This window comes from Pagrus major, chromosome 16, assembly GCF_040436345.1.
Source record: "Pagrus major chromosome 16, Pma_NU_1.0".
Lineage (NCBI taxonomy): Eukaryota > Metazoa > Chordata > Actinopteri > Spariformes > Sparidae > Pagrus > Pagrus major.
Window position 1 is genome coordinate 12205514 of NC_133230.1, and position 24451 is coordinate 12229964.

At 43.0% G+C, this 24451-nt stretch overlaps 1 protein-coding gene across 1 annotated transcript in view; it reads right to left on the minus strand.

Moving 5' to 3' along the window:
• Window positions 1–24451, minus strand: part of nfatc1 (nuclear factor of activated T cells 1) — a 46979-nt gene that overhangs the window by 21608 nt on the left and 920 nt on the right. Inside the window, exons 2-7 of the mRNA XM_073483680.1 lie at window positions 22983–24030; window positions 22460–22619; window positions 15361–15563; window positions 12810–12982; window positions 9811–9951; window positions 326–381 (exon numbers count right to left, since the gene is read on the minus strand). Of these exons, the coding sequence (XP_073339781.1) occupies window positions 326–381; window positions 9811–9951; window positions 12810–12982; window positions 15361–15563; window positions 22460–22619; window positions 22983–24030 (1781 nt within the window). The remainder of the gene's footprint in view (window positions 1–325; window positions 382–9810; window positions 9952–12809; window positions 12983–15360; window positions 15564–22459; window positions 22620–22982; window positions 24031–24451) is intronic.

Consider the following 24451-nt stretch of genomic DNA (forward strand, 5'->3'; position numbering starts at 1 on the left):
TTGCATAAAAACAAAACATGACTGCATGTTTGGCTACAATTCGAGATAAATGGGACAATATGTTCTTCTGTTAGCTTACTGTTGCATTTTCGGGTGAACTGGCCCTTTAAAGTAAACACAGTCTAGATTTGTGGTCCAGCGGGCTGAGATGAGCTCCATTCTCAGCTCTCTTGATTCAGACATCTGTTTTTTTTTGTTTTTTTTCAAAGTCTAGATCGAAAATGCTTTGCCACTTAGTTAAATGATTGAGACCAGCTGCCTCGGCGCTTTAATCCTGAAATCAGACCGGATTCGTCACGATAACAGCGTCACATGGATCACTTACAGACTTTGAGGCGTCTCGGTCGACCTTGGCCTCGGTCTCCCAGAGGTGGTGACCGTCTGAAAGAGAGAGAAGAAGAAGAGAGAAAAAGAGCTTTTTTAATGACAAATCAGAAAATAATCCACCTACTTGGCTCCCTGCAGAAATGAAGAAATGGAACGAGTGTTGTTATTATTATCTGTTACATCAGTGATATATAAAACACACGTCACGCTGTCTGACCCGACACTCATGAGCTCATATCCTCAGTCTAACAGACAGAAAGAGCCACACAGACGGAGAGAAATCTGATGCAATCCTAAAAAAAAACAGTCATACCAAAGAGATGAGCGACATCGGAGGTGGAGGAGAGAAAGCCTTGACTTCATCTCTGTGTGGAATCCCAACATGCTCGAGCAGCTGGTCGGCTCGTTAACACGCAGCGACTGGAAACTGACAACTTCTTATTCCTCGTGTTCTCATAGGAATCCTTCTGCTATCCCCATATAATGATTGTTAAATGCTATTGGTATTTTCTCTTTTTCCGGTAATGTGTTTTTTTTGCCACAATAAAGAGGCCTTCCCATCAGCCAGTAAATACGAGCTGTCGGGAAAACACAAGCGCACGTTTGATTTGTCATTCTGCCCGGTGAGGTGTGCGTAAAACTATATTTTTACCAATTTATTAGACGCAGAAGGAAACTTTTGCAGTTTCTTCAGACCCCTGACTCATTAACAAGGCCCTAAAAAGACATTTAAAGACTGTGAAAATGACTTAACGTGGGAACTCAAGTGCAGTTTGAAGAGAAAGATCAGCTGTTGCCGATCTCTCTTGAAGAAATTCAACCGAGATATGTGCTGTGTGGCTCAACGGGCTGTCTGCAGTTTGATAAGTGGAGCGTTTGAACGGGGCAGACAGCGCGGTGCAGACTGATGGGGTAGCAGCCGGAGTTGTGAGGTGGCAGAGATGGAGGAGGTGCAGCTTGGCACTGACAGCTTCTATTATGTCTGAGGAGAAGACACTGGAAACCTGTTCACCTCTGTTCTGATCTCACTCTGCCTTCACTTTTCTCCCTGTTGGGGAGTTTTAGCTGCTTCTTCAGGAGGAAGTCAAATCAGGTGTGTCACCGAAAAGTGACCCACAGAGGAAAAATCTAATTAAGAAACAACCAGTTTTATAGCCAGGCCTCTGAAAGCTAAACACTTGGTGCTGGAAAGGAAGCGTGTTCACATGAACATTTGTTAACTCAGCGTGTGATGTTTCACACTCATGCCCTTCCTCAGACATAGAACAAACTCAGAAAGGTCACTGAACAAAAAATACAAGAAATACATCAAATTGTAGACCTTACAGGTAGAATAACTATGTACAGAAGAAAAAAGGCTGCGCCAAAAGTGCCAAAAAACAACTCTTACGTAGTTTCAGCCAGATAAAAGAGCCTGTCCTCATCACAAAAAACACCGTATGGGAAGTAAATGAAAGCAGCTTATTAAAACCCATATTTACGTTTGTTGCTTGGCAGCGACCTCTGGTGGCTGAAGTAATTATTACAGCTGCAAAGGAGGAAGTGAGGAGAAGAAGTGCGAAGAGCGAAAAGTCTGTATAGGGGGCGGGCGGGCGGGTTCAACAAGCACAGGAGATACTGTATATAACGTCACATAAGTGTCTTACAAGTATATACTTTTGCAATGTGAGTTACAGAAGTAACGTTGGGATTCTCAGTATCGGTTCACAAGTTCAAGTATCAGAATGGGAATGTTGAAGGGAAAAATAGTATGAGAGCATCTCTCGACATCTGTGTACAAGAAGGTCAGAGATACAACGAGCTGTCAGGACTCCAACAACCAGAAATAAGTGGGAGACATCTGAGGGAAGAGGGGCTCAGCTGGGCTGACAGTCGGGTTTGAAAATGCATAAAGACCCTTCTTGAGTATACATAATTTGGTGACTTTTCCAGAGCACCTGCTGGTTATTACTTTGTAGAACTGGGACACACAGTTTTAGGATCATAATTGTTTGGCAGGATTTTCTGCAGACCTCTGTGTCTGAGTATTTCAAGTAGCACCTGGAGACAGAGGCTTCAGTGTACGATATCCACATCCAGATAGTATTCAAATATTACTTGGGCCTCAGACTGACATTGTTTTATATACAGGTTGTTATGATTAAAGGTGCATTATGTAGTTTTGGGGGAAGAGAAAGATCTTCATCGACTGATTTTTTCATACTGTTTTACTTTGTTTATATTTGGCGGACCCTGCCACCTTACTAGCTTCAAACAGTGTTCTGGGGACGTTATGTTCCTCTGAGAACAGCTTGTTTATTCATTTATGGAAAAAATAAATATTTCTGAGTTTGTATAATTACTTCATTAATATTGCAAATATTGAAATTCTGAGTTTAAATTTCTCCTTCAAAACTACATTGTGCCCCTTTAACTACTCAAACCAGTTTTGTCAGCCTCGTGCCCGAGTTATGCACAGAGATATACAAGTTATTGCAGAACAGAGGGATCTGCAGCGGCTGCACAAAGTTGTAAAACGCAGTTGTGCTGCAACCCGACACTGCAGATACATGGTTTTGGTTTTACGGAGTACTGCTGAAAATGGAACCTTATGTCACTACATGCAGCTCCTCTAAACAAAGCAATTAGTCCTGCTGTAACGTCTTTATAACAATCTGTCTAAATTACGCTTAGTGGATTTTTTTTATCTCCATCAAATAAACGTTAGTGAAGAGAAACAAAAAACGAAAGGCTTCTCTGACCCGATTCCAATAAAGTTGGTACGCTGTGTAAAACTGTTGTCAGTACATATGTAAGTCAGTTTGTTTGCAAATCATTGCATTCTTTTTTATTTACTTGTCACACAGCGCCCAAACTTTTCGGTAACATTTTTGGCTCGTTGAGAACAGACTACCAGACTATTTTCCCTTTTCTAACAAAGACATGAAACCATGGTTAACACAGATGTTGCAGCCTTGAACTATTAGAAAAATACCCAGCAAAATAGCAAACATGTGGATATTTTTGTTGAATACAAAGGTATTGCATTGTCCGGGCACCATAGTAACAATTGTGGCTGGTGCACAGCAAGGTGTAGACATCTGGCAGGCAAGGAAACACACCGGTGTGTGTGACTATGAACCAAATATAACATTTGGGAACCATGTTGCAAGGAAACCTGTGTGTAAACAATAGGTATCAAAAGGAAAACAGTCTGTTGTACAGGAAGTTGTACAGGATCTCGGCTGGCACACCGTGTACCGTGGATATTTTAGTTTCATGTTGTTGAGGCAGATTTTAAGTGTACCATGACAATTCATATGATTCTTTTCCGACTTAATAACTCGTCAGTTAGCTAGAAAACTTTGATTTCCACTGATTTTCCAACTCGACCAATGAGAGGATTCCTTCTTCCATGAAAGCAGATCTGCCTCTTAAAATTGTTTGTTTGACTAAAACTTCAATCTGCCAGTCCGTCTCCGTCTTTTCTTCCCTCCCTCTCGCTCTCCTCCTCTGACTCTCGCTGCCTCTCTTCACTTTGGGAAGCTCTCCAGAAGGGAAGCCTTTGCAGCCGATGTCGATCCACAGGAGGTAAACATGTTTTTCAGATCTCCCTCTACGTCTCTTTCTCTCTGCGTGTCAGTTTTCTTTCTCTCTCTCTGACTCACGCTCACATCATTTTTCACATCAACACAGAGATAGAAAAATTAAATTTAGCACTCTGTTTTCAGTGTCTGGCCACCTTTTGCCAGGAAACTTCTCAAAAAGTAAGAGCTTTTGAAAAGTTGAACGCGTGGGATGCCTTTGTTTGAGAGGAGAGTAACGGGTAATTGATAACCACAGAATGTAATTGATAACCGCAGAATGTTCCAGAGTTATAGGGCAACATCTGCACAACGCCTGCACCGATCCAATGAAAAACTCCAGCAGCACTCACGTCTCCTCCAGTTCTCCTCAACGAGCACAATATGGTTCCTTACTCCCTGGCCCACTGTGCTGGATATCATCCAACATTATCTAAGTTAAACAACTCAGCCTAAAACCACCCCGACCATATAAACCCAGTACCCCTCTCCAACTCTCACAACGCCCAAGCTGCGCTCGCCTTGGCTGCGTCCCAGCCTCGCAAGTCTTACGATTCACATTTCGTTAGCAATGGTCTATACAAATCATTACTTTCTCAGAGCAGACATAACACAGAGCAGTCAATCGCACAGCGGCGGTGGTGTGCTACACACAGTCATGGCAGCCGAGGGGGATCAAACAATATACAATACAGCTATTTGTCATGTTGGGTTTATAAAGGGAATCAAACAGCTCCTTGTGCTCCTTAATTGGAGCTGGGTGGAGTGAAACTTTGGTGCCCAGAGTGAAACAGCGGGGTGGCATGTGCCCAAGCCCTCATACAGTAAATATAAACACATGCTCTGCAGGCCCATGTGGCACACTGAAAGAGTTCCCTTGTCCTCCGACTGATGACTGAAACTTCTTCCTTCCTGCCGCCCTGAAAACACGTGGATTTTGGAAGTCGCCTGCGAGCCGCTGCGGTGTGGAAGGGGCTGATAAATGGCGGCAGTGACGGAGGAGATACTTGACATCCACTCCTCAACATGTCACTGCACAATGTCATCTGGACGCAAGGCAGCGCTTTCATCAAGAAATCACTCTCTGGAGTTTCTCAAACGGGCCTGAGATTTTTATGAATCATACACTGTAATTTATGAAACATAATCTGCTCTGTTTATGCGACTGTAATTGATTTGTTTATGAAAACAGCCATTGTTCTCAGAAGTGTCGGAGGCAGCCAAACCACTGAGCAGATTCAAGTGGAAGTCATTGTTCTGTGAATGCAACGACGACCGCCCCTCCCTCAAAACAAAACCACTGCTCAAAGCTAACTCAGCTACCACAGTGCATGTTGGAAAATCACTGCTGCTCTCACAGGCTTAAAGCAGGATGGTTATCTGTGATTTTCTACAGGTAACTCCAGACGGCAGCCTTGCAGCTTGATAATCCTCTCACAGTTCAATTTTCATTCACAATTAGACATGTCGGGCATGAAAAGCTCGTCCAGGTCTGTTTTTGGTGGACACGTGACGAAGACGGTTCAACAAACAACACGTCTACTCCGAAGCTGAGGAGTCTGATGGATGAGGGAAACAGATATTCAGAGATACAGACTGCAGCAGACCAGGCAGCTGTCCAGTGCGACAGGCCAGATGTGAAAGCGTTCTTTTCACCAGAGGGTTCCTCCTCTGAGAGGATTTCCTTCAGGATCTATTATCAATCACGGCGGGGAAACACTGAGCAGAAAACCACATTTTAATAAAGAGAGACAGAAAGAAGCCCAGTGAAAGTAACCAATAATAAAGTAGAAAGAGGCAACAATTCACTTTATGTAACGAGACTGAAGCACCATCACCATCAGGCTGCTAGTTTCTGCTGTTAACACGACACAAATCATCTTACTTCCTTACTTTCAAAGGTCAAACCCTCCTCAGCACATAAACGGCCTCATAGTTTATCTGTGTAAGCAGCTTATTACGATTTATATCTATGTTTGTTGTTAAACGTAGCTGTGGCTAACAATGACGGACGCAAAGGAGGAAGTGAGGTAAACATTGACTTATTTGATTAAATAATGTACTTGACTTATTTCACATAACCAAACTGCAACTGTTTCATAACGTGAAGACAAAGATCTCGTACGCCTGTCTCTCGGCTCTCTGACGGTCATACAGGGTCAGCTATGTTGGTTTGGGAGCGGTCGTATACATCGTCCTGGGAGTCACTGGCAACCAACATTCAGTCGTTTAAGTACAAACATGTGTTGCAAAAGATATTACAAAATATTCATTTAACCCCTGCAAATGTCTGCCATGATGGTCCTCGTGTGTTTATTTGTCTCAACCAATGAAAAACAAACATCTAACTAATCAATCATTAGCAGATTTTGACTTATGAGGAGCCAGTATGGAGGACAGATGTGCCATTTTGAAAAGTAATACACGATGTAAAGTCTGATAATGTTTATGTGACAGAAAATGCTTCAGTTTGGCTTCAACAGTCAGATCCATGCTTTGAATAGTAGCTTTAAAATAAGTTTTGTTACAGGTACATATGTGTCAGATGTGAGTTTGAGTACTTTAAGATGTGTTTTATTTACTTTTTATTTACTAACTGCTTTATTTATCTGTATTTACTGTATTATATGATTTGCTTTAAGAGATTATAGTTATAAACTTTACAAAGTACTGTATAATATAATAGTTGAATTGTGACTGTTCAATGAAAAGAACATTAATGTCTCAATATGATCATTTTGAAATGTTCTGAGTTTTAATCTCCCATCATCTTCAGCTAAACCCACCAAGAAACAAACATTACAATTATCTGATAAATGTGGTCACGAGGCTGAAAACAGGGACATGTTGATATCTCAGAGACAGATGCTTCTCACAGGACAGTTATTACCACTACTCTCACAACACCACTGCTCTGCTCTCTTCATGACCTGCGGGTGAGCTGTTTAATTAAATTCGTACTTGAATGAAGAAAACACAGATATGACTCTTTCTATCCTCCCTTTCCACCCTGTGTTTTGCATTTTGGCAATTTCATCCTTAACTAACAGACAATAAATCATATCTGAGAACTCCTCCAGCAGAAACCACAAAAACAAAGAGGTGAATAAAGGACAGCGGGGCCTAATTTCCCAAATGGAGTGACTGCGTCTTATCTTAGACAGCATCATCTTCAGGGCAGGCCGGGGCGAATGAAAGCAAGGTGAGACTGAGTTGGGTTTAGATTACAGGCTGATGTCTGCAGCGCCGAGGCAGCACTTTAATCGGTTATGACTGATTGGCTGTAACCAGGAGTGACAACCGAACTGATGTTATCTGGGTTATTTCTGCGTGCAGTTACTGTTTTCACATGTTGTGTTCTCTCTGACTGAGGACCAGGTGACAACGAGTCTCTGTGAGGGGGGAAACAAGGGATTTCCTTCTGCATGAGTCATGGGTAGCAACAACAAACACACTCAAAAACATGAATATGAAAACATGTGAGTGCTCGCTGTCACTGTGTCTTCCTCCCTTTCTCTCACTCTCTCTCTCACACACACACACACACACACACACACACACACACACACACACACACACATGCACACACACACGCACACCATGTGTCATTTCTCCAGAATCTCATCTGTCAGCAGAGTGGAAACATCATTCAGACCGTCGGACAGTAAAAAAGAAATCAAAACAAATGAAACTTCTAGTTTTTCTGGCTGCATCTTAAGGCAGGGTGACCCGTGTTGCTTATAATGACAGGGGAAACTCTGACACACACACACACACGCCGTAAGTACAGGACAAACACACAACATGTTGTGTGACCGCAGCTTTGTGAACGGCGTTTTGCGAGTGTGCTTTATTGGAAAATTTGCAGGAAAATTGTCCATCGATAAAATTAAATGCTTAAGCTCTATATGGCAACAAACTCCAGCGCTCTGGATTTATGAGTTCGATCGTTAAAACTGTTTCTCAGAGCTCTGCTTTGGCACGAGCAGAAAAACAATAAAAGCATATTGAATTTCCAAATGCAGAGATGAGTTGCATGTTTTTAAATATTCAAATGAGTTGTTTTGCATGTCTTATTTATGATGCTGCGTCTTATTTTACCGACGAATCATCCACTCCAGAGAGCAAAGATGTCTCTACTTGTCTAATGCATCTATTTATACAGAGAGCAGCTGTAACGAAGACCAAGTCCGATCCGTTGGGAGAGTTAATGAACTGAGAGCCGGTGGCACAGAGGCAGCTTGGATAGAGAGGTGGAAGGATGGAGGGAGAGCAGAAGGGAGGGCAGTGTTGTGGAAGCCTGGCTTAAGGGTGTTTCCATGGTAGGATTGCCCAGGAATCTGATGCTGGTGCCAGACGCGGGGAAACCCTCATCAAAAACAAGGGAGCACACCCATCAGCACCAGTCCAGAGGCTGCACAGGGCCCTAAAGACAGTTGGGTTCGGAGCGCAAACAGAACCTGAGAAAAACAACAACTGTGGAGTTGGATATCTGGAAAACAAACTGTCCAATTTGTTGTCTTTCAGACCGTTTTTTAGTCACGTTTTTCATGGAGGCAGACTAAAAGGGGACAGAGCCAAAGAACGACAGTTATCGTGATTAAGTCAAGCAGGTTTGGAGCAACTGGTAACAAAAGGTAAAACTGTTAAACGTGGAAGTTTATTCATTCAAACCTTAGAAAAAAGTCAAGATGAATTTTTGTGAGAAATAAAAACACAACGTGTCACAGTTAACATGATGGACTGTAGTGCTGCTGCTATTAATGGGCTCTCGTTATGTTCCTCTTGGCAGCGGCTGAGTCACGTGTGACAGCTAGTAGTGAAATTCGATATTATTGGCCCGGTCTGGTATTAAACCTCATATCATATCGGCCCGACCCCTACATCTATGCTAGCTCACAGTGTTCCTTTTAACTGACTTTTCGAAGGGCCTTGGTGTGTTTCATTGCGTTGAAATGTCAGTGGAATAATGTGAAACCAGTGGCAGGATTGTGTATTGTGTCACTCACATGCTCAATATGTGGATCCGCTCTGTAAACATTGCTCAACAGCACTACTAGTGGTCAAAAACTCCACAGGGCACCTTTAACAAACACAGAAACCACTTCCATACATATACTGTGTACTGAACATATATTTTGTTTTTTCAGCAGAGCTTCATCTGTCATTTTTGACTAACTCACAGTCAGTTTCTTTGTTAACAGTGACATTACTGTTGCTCTGCCTTTGAGGACGTTACCCGACTCAAACACTGATCTCTCAGGAAGAGATCAAGGTAAATCAGAGAGGTTGAGGAGACGGAAACAAGACCTCTTGTTTTGATAAACAATCTCACTACTCCATTGTACAGTGCTGGAGGGCGGAGGGGGGCGCTCGGCCTTGAATTCTTCCTTTCACAGGTGGAACAATGAAAAGGCTTCCCTCTTTTCTGAATGAGCCACTGGCTGATAGGTTCGCACGTGTTTACGCTGCCCAGCCTTGGCCCGAACTGAGCCTCACGTTGCTTCACTGGAGCTAATCAAGGAAATTGCTGTTTGTAAACGTCCTCGTATCAACATCTGGGAGCAGTCCCCTCTCGCTCCAAACCAAAACGGCTTCAAGTAAGATAAAGAGAAACAAATACTGAGGCATGGCACACACACACACACACACAACACATGCTGCATTTGTGATCCATTCCTCTGCTGAACAGGCAATGGAAACTTCTGCAAATGTAAATCTGCTGGGTTAAAAATACAGCGCATTAATGTGCACCACATGTGGCACTCTGGCAGGATGGAGGATATTTTGACGGTGGGGGGAGAGGAGGGAGGCGGTCCTGGGGTTTCTCCAACAACGACGAGGGAGACACACACGCACAAACACACACATCTCTACTGAGACGACACAGCGCTCACTTCCAGGACTCCTCCTTTTTTACCTTGAGCCTTTTCCACGAAAACCACCTTGGAGTCGTGCTGGAAGTTGTGTCCGTCGAGGCGCATCCTCTCCCCTCCGGGGGCGGGACACGTCTCCAGGCTCTGCTTATCCACCAGCGGCAGCTCCTGGGCCGATCTCTGGGCTGTGGGAGGGAGAAGAGGAACCGTCCTCATCGTTCAGCTAATACACACCCACTCCCCATGCAGACCTGAGCATCCAGACTGAGGCTGAATCACTACCTAGGACAGCTCTCACAGAGCAGCCGGTAGAAGCTGTAAACCTCCACCTCTTTATGTTAGAATTACGCTGCCTCTTTGCCAGTAAGTAAGGAGCAGCTCCACGTTGTGTTTATTTGTGTTTTCCTCAAATTATGGCGGATGTTTTGTCTCGAATATTTTGTTTCCTCTCCTCGTCTTCTTTACTCCTCTCTCTCACCTTTTGGCTTCCTCGTCTCATTCCTCTCTTGCTTTCAGTTTTTCATCCATGATAAACTACTTTCCATGAAATATTTGCAAAACCCTTTTCAGTCTAAATGCATTGCTGATGTCTTGGCAAGGTCTCTCTGCTGAAAGATATCTGTAATTTAATTGTGATTGACCGGGAAACATAAATAGAGATTCAGTAAAACCTTTATTTTCTCATCTGAGAGTCATCTTTTAGTAATTCGATGCTGCTGCTTTCTGATTTTGATAAAACTCTAATTCTCTGTCTTTGGGAAGCATCAATCTTTCCCACATCTCCGTCCATCTGTGTGTCGTTCTGCCTCACTCACACACAAAGTGAATTTTGGTCAAAAACAATTGCTTTGTGGCAGTCGTTCAGAAACTAACAATGGTCTATTTCAAGGGGCTGAGATCATGGTTTAACTACTGTCTTTCATTTACCTCATAAGACTTAATCTCTATGGCAGCTCTCGGTGCCAGAACCACATGAAGTGGTTGATCTGCTCGACTTTATCCGGGTCCAGTGAAAGGTCAACTGCAGTGCAGCGCAGAGAGTCAATGGAGTTTATCGAGCATTGGCCTACATAACCTTCACACAGATGGATACTGTCGAGCTCAAATGTAGCTCAGGGTCACACGCACCAGATCTGCAGTGGCTCTAGTTCCAGGGCTGCATCCAATGATAACTGTCTTTACCTTTTGATTAATAGATTAATTGTTTAGTCTATAAACTTGTAGAAACCTCAGATAATAGTCTCATTTCCCACAGTTGAAGGCGATAACCTCAAATTGTTTGTTTAGTCAAAATAACAGCCCCAAATACGAACAATCTTTGATTTACAATAACAAAAGAACAGAGATATGAAACCCTCATGAGTCCGAGTCAGTGTCTTCTTCTTCTAAAAATGTACTTTCTATTGGAAAGCACATCCCTATTTTGCCTGACTCGCATGCTTATTTTCTTGGTTTTAAATAGATTTAAATTTTGCTCTCCTTGTATGGTTTTATCTTTGTGGCATCTGTTTAATTTTATTCGTGTGAAACACTTTGTACTTTTTGATTTAATTAGTGCTCTAGAAATAAAGTTAATTATCATTATTGTTATTATTATCCCTGTAAACAGATACCGGCGTATGAATGCAGAATCTGGAGGCAATTGGGAAAAGATTTTGGTTTTGGAAGCGTCCTGGTTTTCCATTTGCAGTCTGTCTGTGGTCCGACCTGTATTGACCAATCCTGTTTGAGCAGGCTTTGATTGCATGCAGGTAAGAAGTCCACGTGGAGAGCAGAAGAGGTGGAGTGACTCTGGTAACCTGTTATCTGCAGTCAGATGCAGATAAATTAAGAGTCGTTTCATTCTTGCGAATAAATTTGATAATCTGACTGTAAACAATGACCGGCGCACAGAAAAGGAAGTAATGGCCTTCAAATCTGCTATCCGGATATCTGCTGGCTACACCAGAAGCCCTGAAACACTGGCTGTTCCCCCTGGAGGCTAAACTGTCATCAGAAGATAGACAATAGTTTCCAGTAGGGTTTTTTGTGTTAGCATGCAACATGAGCTAATTAGCACTAACGTGGTTACAGCTTCACTTATTGCACAAATTAACATTCTGACCTGATGATGACGCTAAATCTAATTTAAGAAATTGCCAAAGTGAATAAAATTCAAATCGAGGGGAACATGAACGTCTGTACCAAATCAAGATTATGAGAAAAACATCAGAAAAAATGAATAGTAGTAGTGTTTTGTGCAGCAGGACATGTTTATTACATCCCATTAACCATCATTAATATTCTTGCCCACATAATGTTTGATCTGAAACTTCAAAACTAAAGACTTTCACTAACCAGTTTTATGGTGCCTTTACACTGATTTGTTTATTACACTGATTTTAATTGTTCCTGTACATTTTAAAACTTACTTTTCTTGAGTATTTCCATTGTCTGCTACTTCATACTTCCTCTCCACGACATTTATTTGATAAATTTAGTTACCAGTTACTTTGCAGATTCAGATTATTCAGTGTTTATAGGCTGTTAATTGTGCCGTGTTACCAGTCAGATAGTGTTGTGGGCGCGACGGTGTGTGAGAGGATGTTGCAAACATACACATTTTTAATTTAGTTTATTTTATCGGCAATCGACAATCACAGATATGGATAATTGGAAAAATGCTGAATATTGGCCCCAATAATCAGTCTGATCCTAGTCCTGACCAACATGTTGGTCGTCAATAAGTCGACTAATGAGACCATGCATTTAAAGGTAACCTATGACTGAAACACATGGACTCATCATCTCTTATGACTCTCTAGAAGTGTAGGACAGTGTGTGTATCAGCAGAGACCCCGCCCTCTACCTGTATCTTTCTTATTTTCTTCTGATTTTACTGGACTGTTCTGGGCTTTTGCGATTGTATTTGAGGGCCTGAACGGTGTGTTGAAAAACAGCAACTGACAAATCCTGCATAGTATTCCTTTAAGTACTGTTTCAGAGACGTGAGGGGACTGAGGAGGTCAGGCTTGAAAAAGCAAATACGAGGTGATGTACTCACAGCACTCGATGGGGTTGGATGCCGCCTGCAGGGACACGGTTCTCCCTGTGGCCTGGTTGATGTGAACTCTGAAAACCATCCGCACGCGGGTGTTCTTCCGTCCGATGTCCGTCTCCCCCTTCCTCAGCTCGATGTCCGAATTGCGCAGCTTCAAGATCCCGGCGCAGTCGATTCTGTTTGTGGAGATGAAAAGGTTTAGTCCTGCCAAAAGTCTGTCTGTCCACATCAGTGACATACATACTCTCACAGTTAATCAGACTGTGATTTATGCAGCACTGCAGCCAAGTCACAGTGATTTCCACTCCTGAAGGAGGCTGCAGTCATGTCAACACACGATTAACACCATCAGCCTCCAACAGAGCTCCTACACCTCAGTGCACCTTCTCTTGGGTGAAATTCAAATGGCTGGGAAAGTTCATCACATCTCTGTTATGCTCCTGAAATACTGTTCCCCCTCCACAAATCTTACAGCCAGTAATTCATTTCTTTACAGTGCTACAGTCTTCATCATACACTTTATAAACCCCCCTCCTCCTCCTCGTCTGTCTGCACTGCACTCTTCTAGCTTTTTCATACTTGAATACCTCGAGTCTCTCCAAACGGTTTCTGGCGCTTCCATCGCCGTGCTACTTGATGCCGCATTCCTCAAAGCCTAGTTAATGTCAACTTTTACACACATCTGAACACTCCCTAACATTCTTCTCGCCAGACACCAGGGTCTGCTCTGCTGGCGAAGTAATCAGGTGTTGATGCTAAGGACCCCAGCTGTTCAGCTCCCGCCGCCTACGCAGGCAAGCTGAGCGCAAAAACCCACACACTGAGGCGTCCGCTCAGTGCCTGAGAACAAAGTTTAGGAAAGAAAGCACGATAGCAAGAAGAGAATTATTTCATGCAATCATTTAATTTATTAAAAGTAATTTGGAGTCATACCACGTTGGTCGTTTGTGGCTTCATATTAGCTAAAACACTCGGAGCAGATGTTGATTAACGATTTAATTTAAAACATGCCCCCTTAAATCATCATGCCAGAAATATAATAATGCCTGTATTCTGTACCACATAATAAAACATCTACTGTACATGTCACACTGGAGTGCGTGTCAAAACGAATAAATCTCCCACAAATCCCCCGGCCTACACTGTGAGTACTGTGAGGCGTGTCCTCCACGAGAAAAGAGAAACCATATCCTGAGCTTATGTGTTACATCCATTAAAACCCAGAGAAAGTGCTGATGCTTGCAGGCTGCTACTGCCTGCAGCTCAGACACAAACCCCAGGTCCCTGTTAGCAGCCCAGAGCTTCCCCGGTAATCTGATCTCTGAGGTTATAAAATGTGTACAGAGGGTAACACTTTAACAACCAAAACACACACACAAGAAGCACACGGCTGCGAGACACGCAGAAAACTGTACATCAGGAACACATTTCACATCTCCAGAGCTCCAGAAAAGTGGAGATTTGACATATTTTGGTGGGGTTTCATTTGCACAAGAGGAACAAAAGTTCATCCTACAGAAGGCTGGAAGATCCTTCAGTTAATGTAAACTCTTTAAAGTCGGTCTTCTAGGTTTTCATGGAACGACAGTGATAGTCATCTTTGCAGAGCAGCTGGTGTTTACTGGGTGTGGTGGACAAACTGTAGAGCATCAGATGTTCACTACGTCGTGGCAGCAGTTATTTTTGACTCTTTCTGTCAAGCCTCTGTAGACCAGCAAGTTTATGTTGACCTGTCAAGTTATGACTTGAGGACTTATATGTATGTTAAAAACACACGATGAGAGGAAGATGAAAGATCTGTATTCACACATGGAAACCTTGTTGACTGACTTGCAATTTACTCATAGAGACTTGACTGAGCCTTACCCAGAAGGTCTCAAATGACTTGAGACTGGACGTATGATGGTTTCGAATCAGGTCCAAACTTGATGCAGATTTCTCTCAGATGACTTGTTTTGTAATTTGAGACTTGACATGTGTTTCAAATGACTGAATTCTTGACTTGGACTTTCAATTAATTGATCGCTTTGACTTAAATAATTTGAGACTTGACATCGTCCTGTTACAAATGACTTGAGACTTCACTCCGACTTGCTTTGAAAAATTTGAGACATAGATTTACTTCAGATGACTCTATGTTTGACTTGGACTTGTTTCAAAATGTGTCGAAGCTTCACACTCTGACTTCTCTTGAATGACAATGACATCTACTTGTTTTGGATTTGGCCTAAAATTCTTGAATATAACTCGAGATGCACAAAACGTTTTACTTTTCAGTCGATTTAGTAACTTTTAACCTTCATATCTTGAACTTCTGGTCCAAGTCTCAACTAATGTAAGACGAGTCCACAAAAACTTTTAATCTAATCAAGACCTGACGTCCTAGACAAGTCTTAAATTACTTGATTATCGACTTGGATTTTCCCCAGAAGATAAGAAACATAACTCCAGTTGCTAAAAAGTTTCATTTTCACCTGATTCATCCCACTTTTAACTCACTTTAGACGTGAAGATATCCTAACCTGCACACCACCAAATCCAGCCTGATACTCACATTGCCCTCATGTTGTTCTCCGGCAGCAGAGGGATCTCCAGGATCTTGGTGTTGTTGTGCAGGGCCTCGTGGCTCGGGGTGGACACTGTCTTCCCGGTGATGCGGTGGACCTGGTAGAATGCGTGTGGCCTCAGCAGCCTGTCGTCAGCTGTGCCGATGAACAGCTGCAGGGTGAGAGGCTCGCTCTCCATGTAGCCGTGGAGCTACGAGGGGAGAAAGACAGAAAGGATGCAGTCGTGGTTAAACCCTCGTGTCCTTTTTAAAAAAAATCCCCGTACTTACTCTAGGGTTAAAACAAATGAAGGTCTTTCAGAGGTCAGGCTCTCTGTGTGATGGGTTTCAAACAAAGTCCCCATTTAGGATCTTGTGATCACCCTTTTCATCTTCCATAATTTACTACCAATGGCCTGTAGACACTTCCTCCATGAGTTCATGTCAGGCTTGCCAACATGTAGATCCCACAGTAGCTGAATCACAGGGGCAGCCAGTAAAACCACCTACAGCGAGCGGCGTTGTGATTTGTGAGCGTTTGCTTTGTGACAAGACTAAGCTAGTGTTCCAGAAAAGTCAAGGTCATGTCAAACCCACCAACCATCAGCCAATCAGGGTCAAGAAAAACTCTCAGTGGTGAACTCGCTCTGATTTTTATCAGTAAAATGATCCCAGCAGGACGGAGCTGGAGACAGCACAGAAGTGCTTCTCTCTGGAGCTGGTGGGCCCGACTCTGAGCTCCTAAAGTACTCCCAGACCTCCAAAGGTGTTGCTTGACAGGAGGCCTCCTGCCAGGATGACCTCAGCCACCCAAACTGCAGGCATGCAGCCCAAAGCCGCAGGCTGAAATCTGAGAACAGCGGCTACTACTGACACACCGTCTGAGAGTTATGTATGTTATCCATACAGTGTGACGGGAGGAATTAGAGCAGGATATTTGGCATTTTGACGTCAGTACAATTGAAAGAAAAACAATGTGTGCAATTACAAATTACAGCCGTTCCAATATAGAAATGTGCAAAGTTCTATCATGCATTACATGTATAGATTATATATATGTGTTCATATTTTTAATATTTAATGTTGTTTACGAGCTGCAGTCAAAATGTCATAAATCAATCAGGTATGTGAAGAAAAATATGTGTTTTTACTGAAGAGATGAAAATAATAAAACACTGTTAATTAGGGGAAGACTGGACGATTATCGGGGGCCGATATTCAGCATTTTTCCGGTTATCGGCCAATAAAATAAACAAATTTAAAAATGTGCTACTTTGGCTCCGATGCAGCATCCACGATGTCTCGCCTACAACAATATTTAACTTTTTATTTAATATTTGGTAACACGTCACAGTTAATAGCCTATAAACAATGAATAATCTAAATCTGCAAAGTAACTAGTAACTAAATGTATCAGATAAATGTAGTTTAAAAAAGTTAGGAAACTGAGTACTTCAGAATTACCGAGTTAAGTAGACTATTAAATTTAAGTTGTATGAGCTAAAAACTTCAAGGTCATCGGTTTCCTTTATTTTTTGAAGGAAAGTCACTTTTTCCTTTTCAATGAAATCGGGCAATTTTGCTGCACTTGAAATGGCACCAGTGATCAGCTCTTAACTAGCAGAGCAAGTTGGGGTTAAGGAATATAAATGCTCCACACTGTAATATCTGACGAACCAACTTTACTTTAATAACACTGATACTTAACTCAGTAATTCTGCAGTAATGTATTTCCTGACATTTTTAAAGTAAAGTCAACTTTTTAAACGTATAGTGTATGAGGAGTTACATTTCAAATTCATGCAATAATAACTTTTAAGTGAACTTTACTTCGTTGTAAATCTTAAAAGTGCATTATGTAGTATAAATAAATTCAATCAGAATGTTAAACTTAGAGACAGTTATTTGATATTTGTCTATAACTGAATGAAAAAGCTGTCCTCAGAGGGGGATAAGGTCCCCAAAAAGTGTTTTAAGCTTGAAAGGTGGAGACTGAGAAGGGTCCTGCAAATATAAACAAAGTAACTGAAATAAAAAAGTAAGTAAAATAAAAATGAATTTGTGTTTTCCTTTGAGGACAGTTTGCTAGAAAGGTGGCAGGGTCCGCCAAATATAAACAAAGTAAAACAGTATGAAACTGTGTCGTCCTTTAAGGTCAGTTTGTTTATTCAGTTTATTCAGTCATGAAAACAAAGAGAGTTTGTTTATTTAGTCTGTTTAGGCATAAAAAAAAAATCAGTCAATGAAGATCTTTCTCTTCTGATTAAAAAAACTACATAATGCACCTTTAAGGAGAACTATTCCTATATTTAGCCTTAACAAATATACAGATTCTGGGACCTTCTGTGTAAAAACTGGCATGAAAAATCAACAATATATATGCACATCAGGGAGTTATAGAAGCAAACACTGAACCCCACCTAATGATCCTCCACTGTGGTTGAGACTATCAGCTGAAAACAACCAGCAGGGAAATGTTGAAATGCAGCCCGCAGTTTTCACTTACACACGAAGAGCAGTGGAGGCGAGCGGCGGCCACAACAAGAGTGAAAGGCTCCGACCGGGGAGGCACAACATGTGATTTGGAGGAGGATCCCTGTCAGGGGTAAGAGCCTGCAAAGGCCCTGTATATTTGTGTAAGGAAATGGGTTGCTGCCTAGCAATGCTGTTTATTTAGGCAGCAGGAAGGAGTGTGATGAAGTGAGGTAGCCGGCTGCACGGGGTCACTTTCACACTGTAATTACTAACAGATTACTGATTATCTGCTTCGGCATCAAACGGATATGATCAAACTTGATAATGACTGAATGATTTCAGCTGTTTCGGATCGATTCAAAAACTGTATCATCGATTTTTTTTTTTGGAGACGTTAAATTATCTAAGTGGGCAATTTCAGTATCAAGAAACCTTTCCTTTTCTCGCTCTGTGATGTGAAACATCTGTTTTATAACGCAGCATCAGCAGACAGCAGTTATGATTTGTTGATGTAATTAATTCACTCTGATACCACTTTATGTAAACCCCTGCGCTCCTCCACCATTTGGCAACGCAGCCACCCCTCCCAGTTCATATTATCACCCACAAGAGGAATGCTGAGACTCCCGCTGCTCAAAGCACCAAAGAGGAAGAGAAAGGGGTGAGGACGACCGGGGTGCCCTCTCCATTCCCATCACTGACCCTCCCAACACACACACTTTTTCGAGGAAGCAACATCTCGGTGTGACCGGCGATTCATCCTGTCACGCTTTTTGCTTCACATGATATTTGTTAATTAAACTTTGCTTATAAATCTAAATTTAATCACAAGGCTAAGAAAACTCACATGACTCCAGGATTATAACAAAAGTGCACTTCAAAACAACTCTTTGGATGTGTTTTCTGAGCCACAAGCAGATCATAAAAGCTGACTTCAGACAGAGAAAAAAAAAGAAGACCTCACAGACGTGAAATGGGGGGTATTTCCTCTCCACTAAAGTACAGCATGAAACCCTGAGCATTAACTGCGGTGAGGACTGCACACAGCACTTCAGAGGGGCATACTTCAGTGTGCTGCTGGTGTAAGAGCGGGTGTGGTTGAGGCAGGCAGCAGCGATGGCATTGAAAAAGAACAGAAAATAGCTGGCTTAGCTGTGCTGGAGAAAAAAAAGTGCACCATCCAGAATAAACTCAGTGGAGTCTGGGCAGGGTTTGAGGCACAGGAGTGAGGATTCGTCAGCCAGCGTCCACAGCAGAGGGCTGCAGCGCCATGTGTAACGTGTAATCAGGAAGTCACACAGATGCCTTTTTTTTTTTTTTTCTGAGGCTCCCTCCAACATCTCCATCAGAGCCTGCCAGAAACGTGTGTGGTTTAGCCGCTGCCGCCTCCGCAGGACGCAGCGCGCAATGATGTCAGCCGTACACACGGGAACTTTCCTAAACAAAGGGAAGTCTGTGTGGTTGGGGTGGTAGCTGGCGGAAAAGTAAGGGGGAGGTTTGGGTTTAGGTTTAAAGAGAACACACACTCTCTTTTTGAGCCGGGGTGAACCCAGACCCATGTCATTAAATCATTAGCACCTTCTCATGGACAAATACGCGCGTCTTGCACAGATGTGCGGCCGAGGCTGGGACGAGCTGGATGGTACAACGTGTTTTGTTTTCCAAATATTCAGCTCCACTGCTGCCGGCAAACATAATGAATCTGTTTCCATATTCTAATCCTGTTTTAACAATAGAAAATATATCACAACACTGTTAAATTTAACTTTAAAGCACTTGGCTCGAGATAGACACAGTGATCTTTTTCTCAGGCTGAAACTCGAGATCCTTCCTAGTCCTCACTAGAGCTGTTCACAGCAACCACAGATACTTTATATTGTATTAGTATTATAGAGGTAATTTGTAAACAGTGTTGTCATTACATAGTTTGTCCACCAAGAAGCACCGAAAAGTTCATTTTTCTCCAGTAAAACTGCTCAGCACGTTTCTTGTTTTCTTGTTTTTAATAAATTTAAGGGATTCTTTTCAAAAGTGTTTGTTTATATTATGTGTTTATGTTAGCATCGGCAAGAATTCCTTATCACTTTTTTATTTACTCAATAACATGATTATAAATAATATTTATATACAAATATCAGTATTGGTTATCTCTCATGTCATACAGCTGCATCAACATATTTTTTCAGCCACTTTTCGGTTGGTGCAACACGCTCAAACCAACAAATTGACATATTATCACCTTATAAAGTTGATATTGGCCCATAGGTGGAGTTTGACATTAATGTGAGGACAAACAGTCCAACTATTGTGTGGCCTGTTACGTATACAGTAACAGAAGAGAGTAGTACCTATCTTGCCATAAAGACAACAACAGAGCATATATACAGTTTCTGACCATCTGATCTGGACACAACGGAGGGAACTCGCCACTAACCTCCCACATCACAAAATAATAAATCATAAAATACTTTAATGGACCTATTTTAGACTCAACTCAGTGACATTTTTCAGCCATTAACTCTGCTTATGTACATTATTGGCCCAATGCACATGTAGTTACAGTAGTAGTTGTTTATTTACACATTTGAGCATACAAGGGAACATTAAAACAGTTTTACTCTAATATTCACTCTCTTTTAGCTCTGTTTTTGGTCTCCACCAACTTTAGCTGCTAAATGTTTCACAATGTTCACTAGCTAATTGCTAACTCTTTCTATTAGGTTTTGGGCAATAGCCCAATATACTCTGGTGAGTATACTTGTATTGTGATTTTAGTCACCGTTTTAAATAATGACTCAAAGCTTTCTCTAGGGTTTGGGTCCTCTTGACGTAGAGCATTTTTGTGGTGTGTTGTGTACTTGTGTGTATAAGCTGTGTCTCTGATGTGTATGACTATGTTTCCTGTATTTGTGTTTTTAGCTACTGAGGCTAAACTTGTCTAGACGGCGCTTTAGTCAACATCTATACATAAATTTGACTTGACTTGTATTATTTTTTGTAATTTTATGACAGGTCTGTTTCAACAGCCTCGTGTTTTTTATGCCTTTGCATTTCTTACATTATGTTAGCTTCTTGCTAGCTTGCTAAATTGTTAGCCTCAGTGGCTTCTAGAAGCTGTTGCATCTCAAATAATATTTTCACCATTTGACCGTGAAGTATTTCATGTGCACGACTTCCCATGTCATAACCATACAAGCAGCAAAATGGCTGCTTAGCAATGTTAGCATTTCCCATTCAAACTAAAGGGCACGACTAGCTAACTGCTCCTCTGTGGTTTCTCACGTCTAAAAAACACATTTTATCAAAGCTGAAAGGCAAACACAGAACGTGTGACGAATGTCTGGTAACCTTCTCGTTTCCTTGTGACGTATTAATAAAAAGTCAAAAGGTATTAATTAAACTGACAGCACAGCTAACCACTGAAATTGCCCGACTCCTCGCTGCAGACCCTTTATTTATTCAGAGACTGAGGTCAGCGGTGCTGAGTAATGGTCGGGGGACCAGATGGGTTTGAAACCAAAACATATCTGCAGTTGTCCACATTTTTTTCTTCAAACTCGACCACCAGAGCTACTGTGGTTAAAGCTCATGACTAAGCTCTTACTGGCCATGCTACATCACTTTGTAACTGTCTGTGCTGCACTCGAGAACGTAATGGAAAAGTCTGAGTCACCCTCGTCTGGACAGGAACTGACTGAGTGGACCGGTCTGTCTAATAGCATACCTTTGGTATTCCATTCAGAAATGTGACATCTTTGAATAACATAACAGCCGGACCATGAAACACATGTCGTCCCCATCTATTTAAACACATGAGGTAAAACACAGGGAGGGAAAGTGTGGAGGCGAGGAGTGACGAGGTAAGGAGCAGGAGTGAAAATGGGTCTAATGGCTGCACCGTGTGTCGGTCTAATCATCACAGGAAACCAAACAGTCTAGCTCAGTGGTTCTCAACATCTGGTTTGGGCCTCTGGGGCAGGTCATGAGATAAAACTGAAGGGCTACAAGATGACGATGATGAAGAGGATTTTTTTTTCCTGTGAATTACTGGATTATTTTACCACCAAAAATATTCATATGAAACAATCCGAATAAGGGAAAGTCAGTCTTTGCTTTAAAGGAAGAGTTCACCCAAAAATGAAAACTCAGTCTAGTTTGGAGTAATTCAAAAGATCCAAATTTGATTTTTAAAAGATGTTATTTACAACTATTTTGCACTGAAATCTTCACTGTAGCTGCTAAGCTGACTGCACGTCGAGTGTAAATAATGTATTTTTAAAGGTGCAATATGTAAGATTTTAGTTAAAACGTTTAAGAATTTACTAAAATCCTTGATAGAATGTAAATAAATGATGTTATGACGTCTATGTAGTGTGTTGCAGAGATTTCTACTGAAGTTAACATGCTAACCAGTTAGCCCCGGTCAATCCTGTCCAAAGCTCGTGTGCTAAGGGTGTAAACAACAACACTTCCACACTCCCAGTCTGCACAGCCAACAGGAGCCAAAGTTAGCAGCAGGCAGCATTTACTCTAGTGATAAGCTGCCCCATATTTGGTGAACTGCTCCTCTAAGTGCTCACAAGTTTGAAAACGACACAAGACAGCAAAGTTAATAAGTGTTGGTTGAGCAGACCTGGACGACCGGGTGTCCTCCTGCCAGGGCCTTCACGGCTCCCCTGCTGCCCTCCGTCTCATAGTGGGCTCGGTGGTGGGACTTGGGCTGCACCTCGATCTGCAGGCTGTACGGCCCCGAGCTGGACGGCAGCTGCCAGTCGAGAGCTGGCAGGGACGGGCTGTCGGGGGGAAAAAACACGTCCATCATGTCAGCTTAACAAGGAGGGAGGAGGGCTTATTTTAGAGACACTTATCAAGGTAGAATGTGCAGAATGTGAACAGTGTGATGTGCCAGGCCGCGTGCTGAAGCTGCTGTGAATTTACGAAGGTGTTTAAACTCACTGCTGTCAGTAAATATTCACAGCAAGCACATGCAATTTAAGTGCATGAACCGACAACTTCTAAGTTTCTTAAAACACTGAATTTTATTTCTAAATTTATTTGCAGTTTTACGCTTTAATAAATCTCGAGCAGATAAAAAAAACTTTTCCCTTCAACACATTTTGTTCCAGCTGTAACTCAGGCTGTCATCCCTTGCTTACCTGACATATTGTTTTGGCTTGGACCAGGAGTACGGGTGTTGCGGCACATCCAGAAACCCTCCACAGTAGCCCTCCTTCTTTAAGGGCAGGCGGTTTGAGGGGTGCTCGTCCAGACAGAGCTCCCCTGGGTTCAGCTCCTCCCCTCCAGGCTCCACCTTCAGGCTGACTGTGGGGTTGTGCTCCTGGCTCGTTTTCCGGGCCTTCATGGGGATTCCCTCCCCGAGGTCAGTCACTCCATCTGTGGTCAAAGCGTTGATGGCTGCCAGGATGGCCGAGTTGGTGTACTGGTTGGTGTTTGGCAGCCAGCTCTCCTCAGTGACGCTGAGGCGAGGGGAGGTCTGCGGGGACAGTCCAGGGGAGTGATTGGGGGTGTACTGGAAGGGCTTGTGTGATGCTCCACTGCCATTGAAGCTGTACTTCCTCTTCGCACCACAGGGGGAGTTGGGCCTGGAGCCACGCTGACCCATCCAGTTGTCATCTGTGACACTAGTGCGAGGGGAGGTGGAGGGGGAGTGGCGAGGGGAGCCACCAGAGATGCAGCCATCACCTGGCAGGGTGAGGGTGGAGCCCTTGGGGGACACAGAGGGTGACTGCCAGGGGGAGTTCTGGGGCGAGTTGTCGTAGTTGTAGGAGAAGCTGGATTCGTAGGAGGAGGCGTCGGAGTGGCAGCTGCGAGATGAGATGCTGCTGGCTGGACTCAGGCAGCTGGGGTCACGGTAACCATCTGCACTGGGGAGGGTCAGCGTCACGATGGAGTTGACTCTCTTGGCTACAGGAAGGCTGCTCTCCTCCACCTCATCCTCAGGAAACTGGCCGTAGGCCGTGATCTCGATACGAGGGCTCTCCAAGGTCGGGGCTCCGTTTGGGCGGACGCTCGAGGACGAGTAGTAGCCGGTCACTCTCATGTCATCCTGGCCGTCGTAAGCTTGAGGCTCGGTGACGGAGACGGATATAGTGGGGCTGGACTGGAGGCTGTGGTACTGGGAGGGAAGACACGGGTTGCCCAGTGGGAGGGAGAGACTGACATTTGGCGTGTAGCCATATGCATCTGGAAAGCAAACAGAGTGAGTTTGTTACCATGATAATCAAACACACATTCACTGGCTCCCTCGCTGAGAGGGAGGCAGCAGCCAAGATGAGTCTTATGAGAGCTGTTACCTATAATGGCAAAAGAGCAGCTTGCCTACCAGATTTGGCTCTGGAGATATCCTGATGCAGAAGCTCTAGAAGGGGAAGGGGATCCCCAAACACAAAAATACTTCTCTGAATGGCTCAATTTATACAAAGCAAAGGTGAGAAACACCAATAAAGGCGCCAAAAATACCCCAAGTCTAAAAATAAACCAAAGGCAACACCAGGTGGGACTTTTCCACTTGGCACTGATTGCCAGACTTATGCCACTTAATGCACACGGTGCAGCCCGTAAACTGTAACATTATGAAAACACACACTGATGCTTTTGTTGGCCG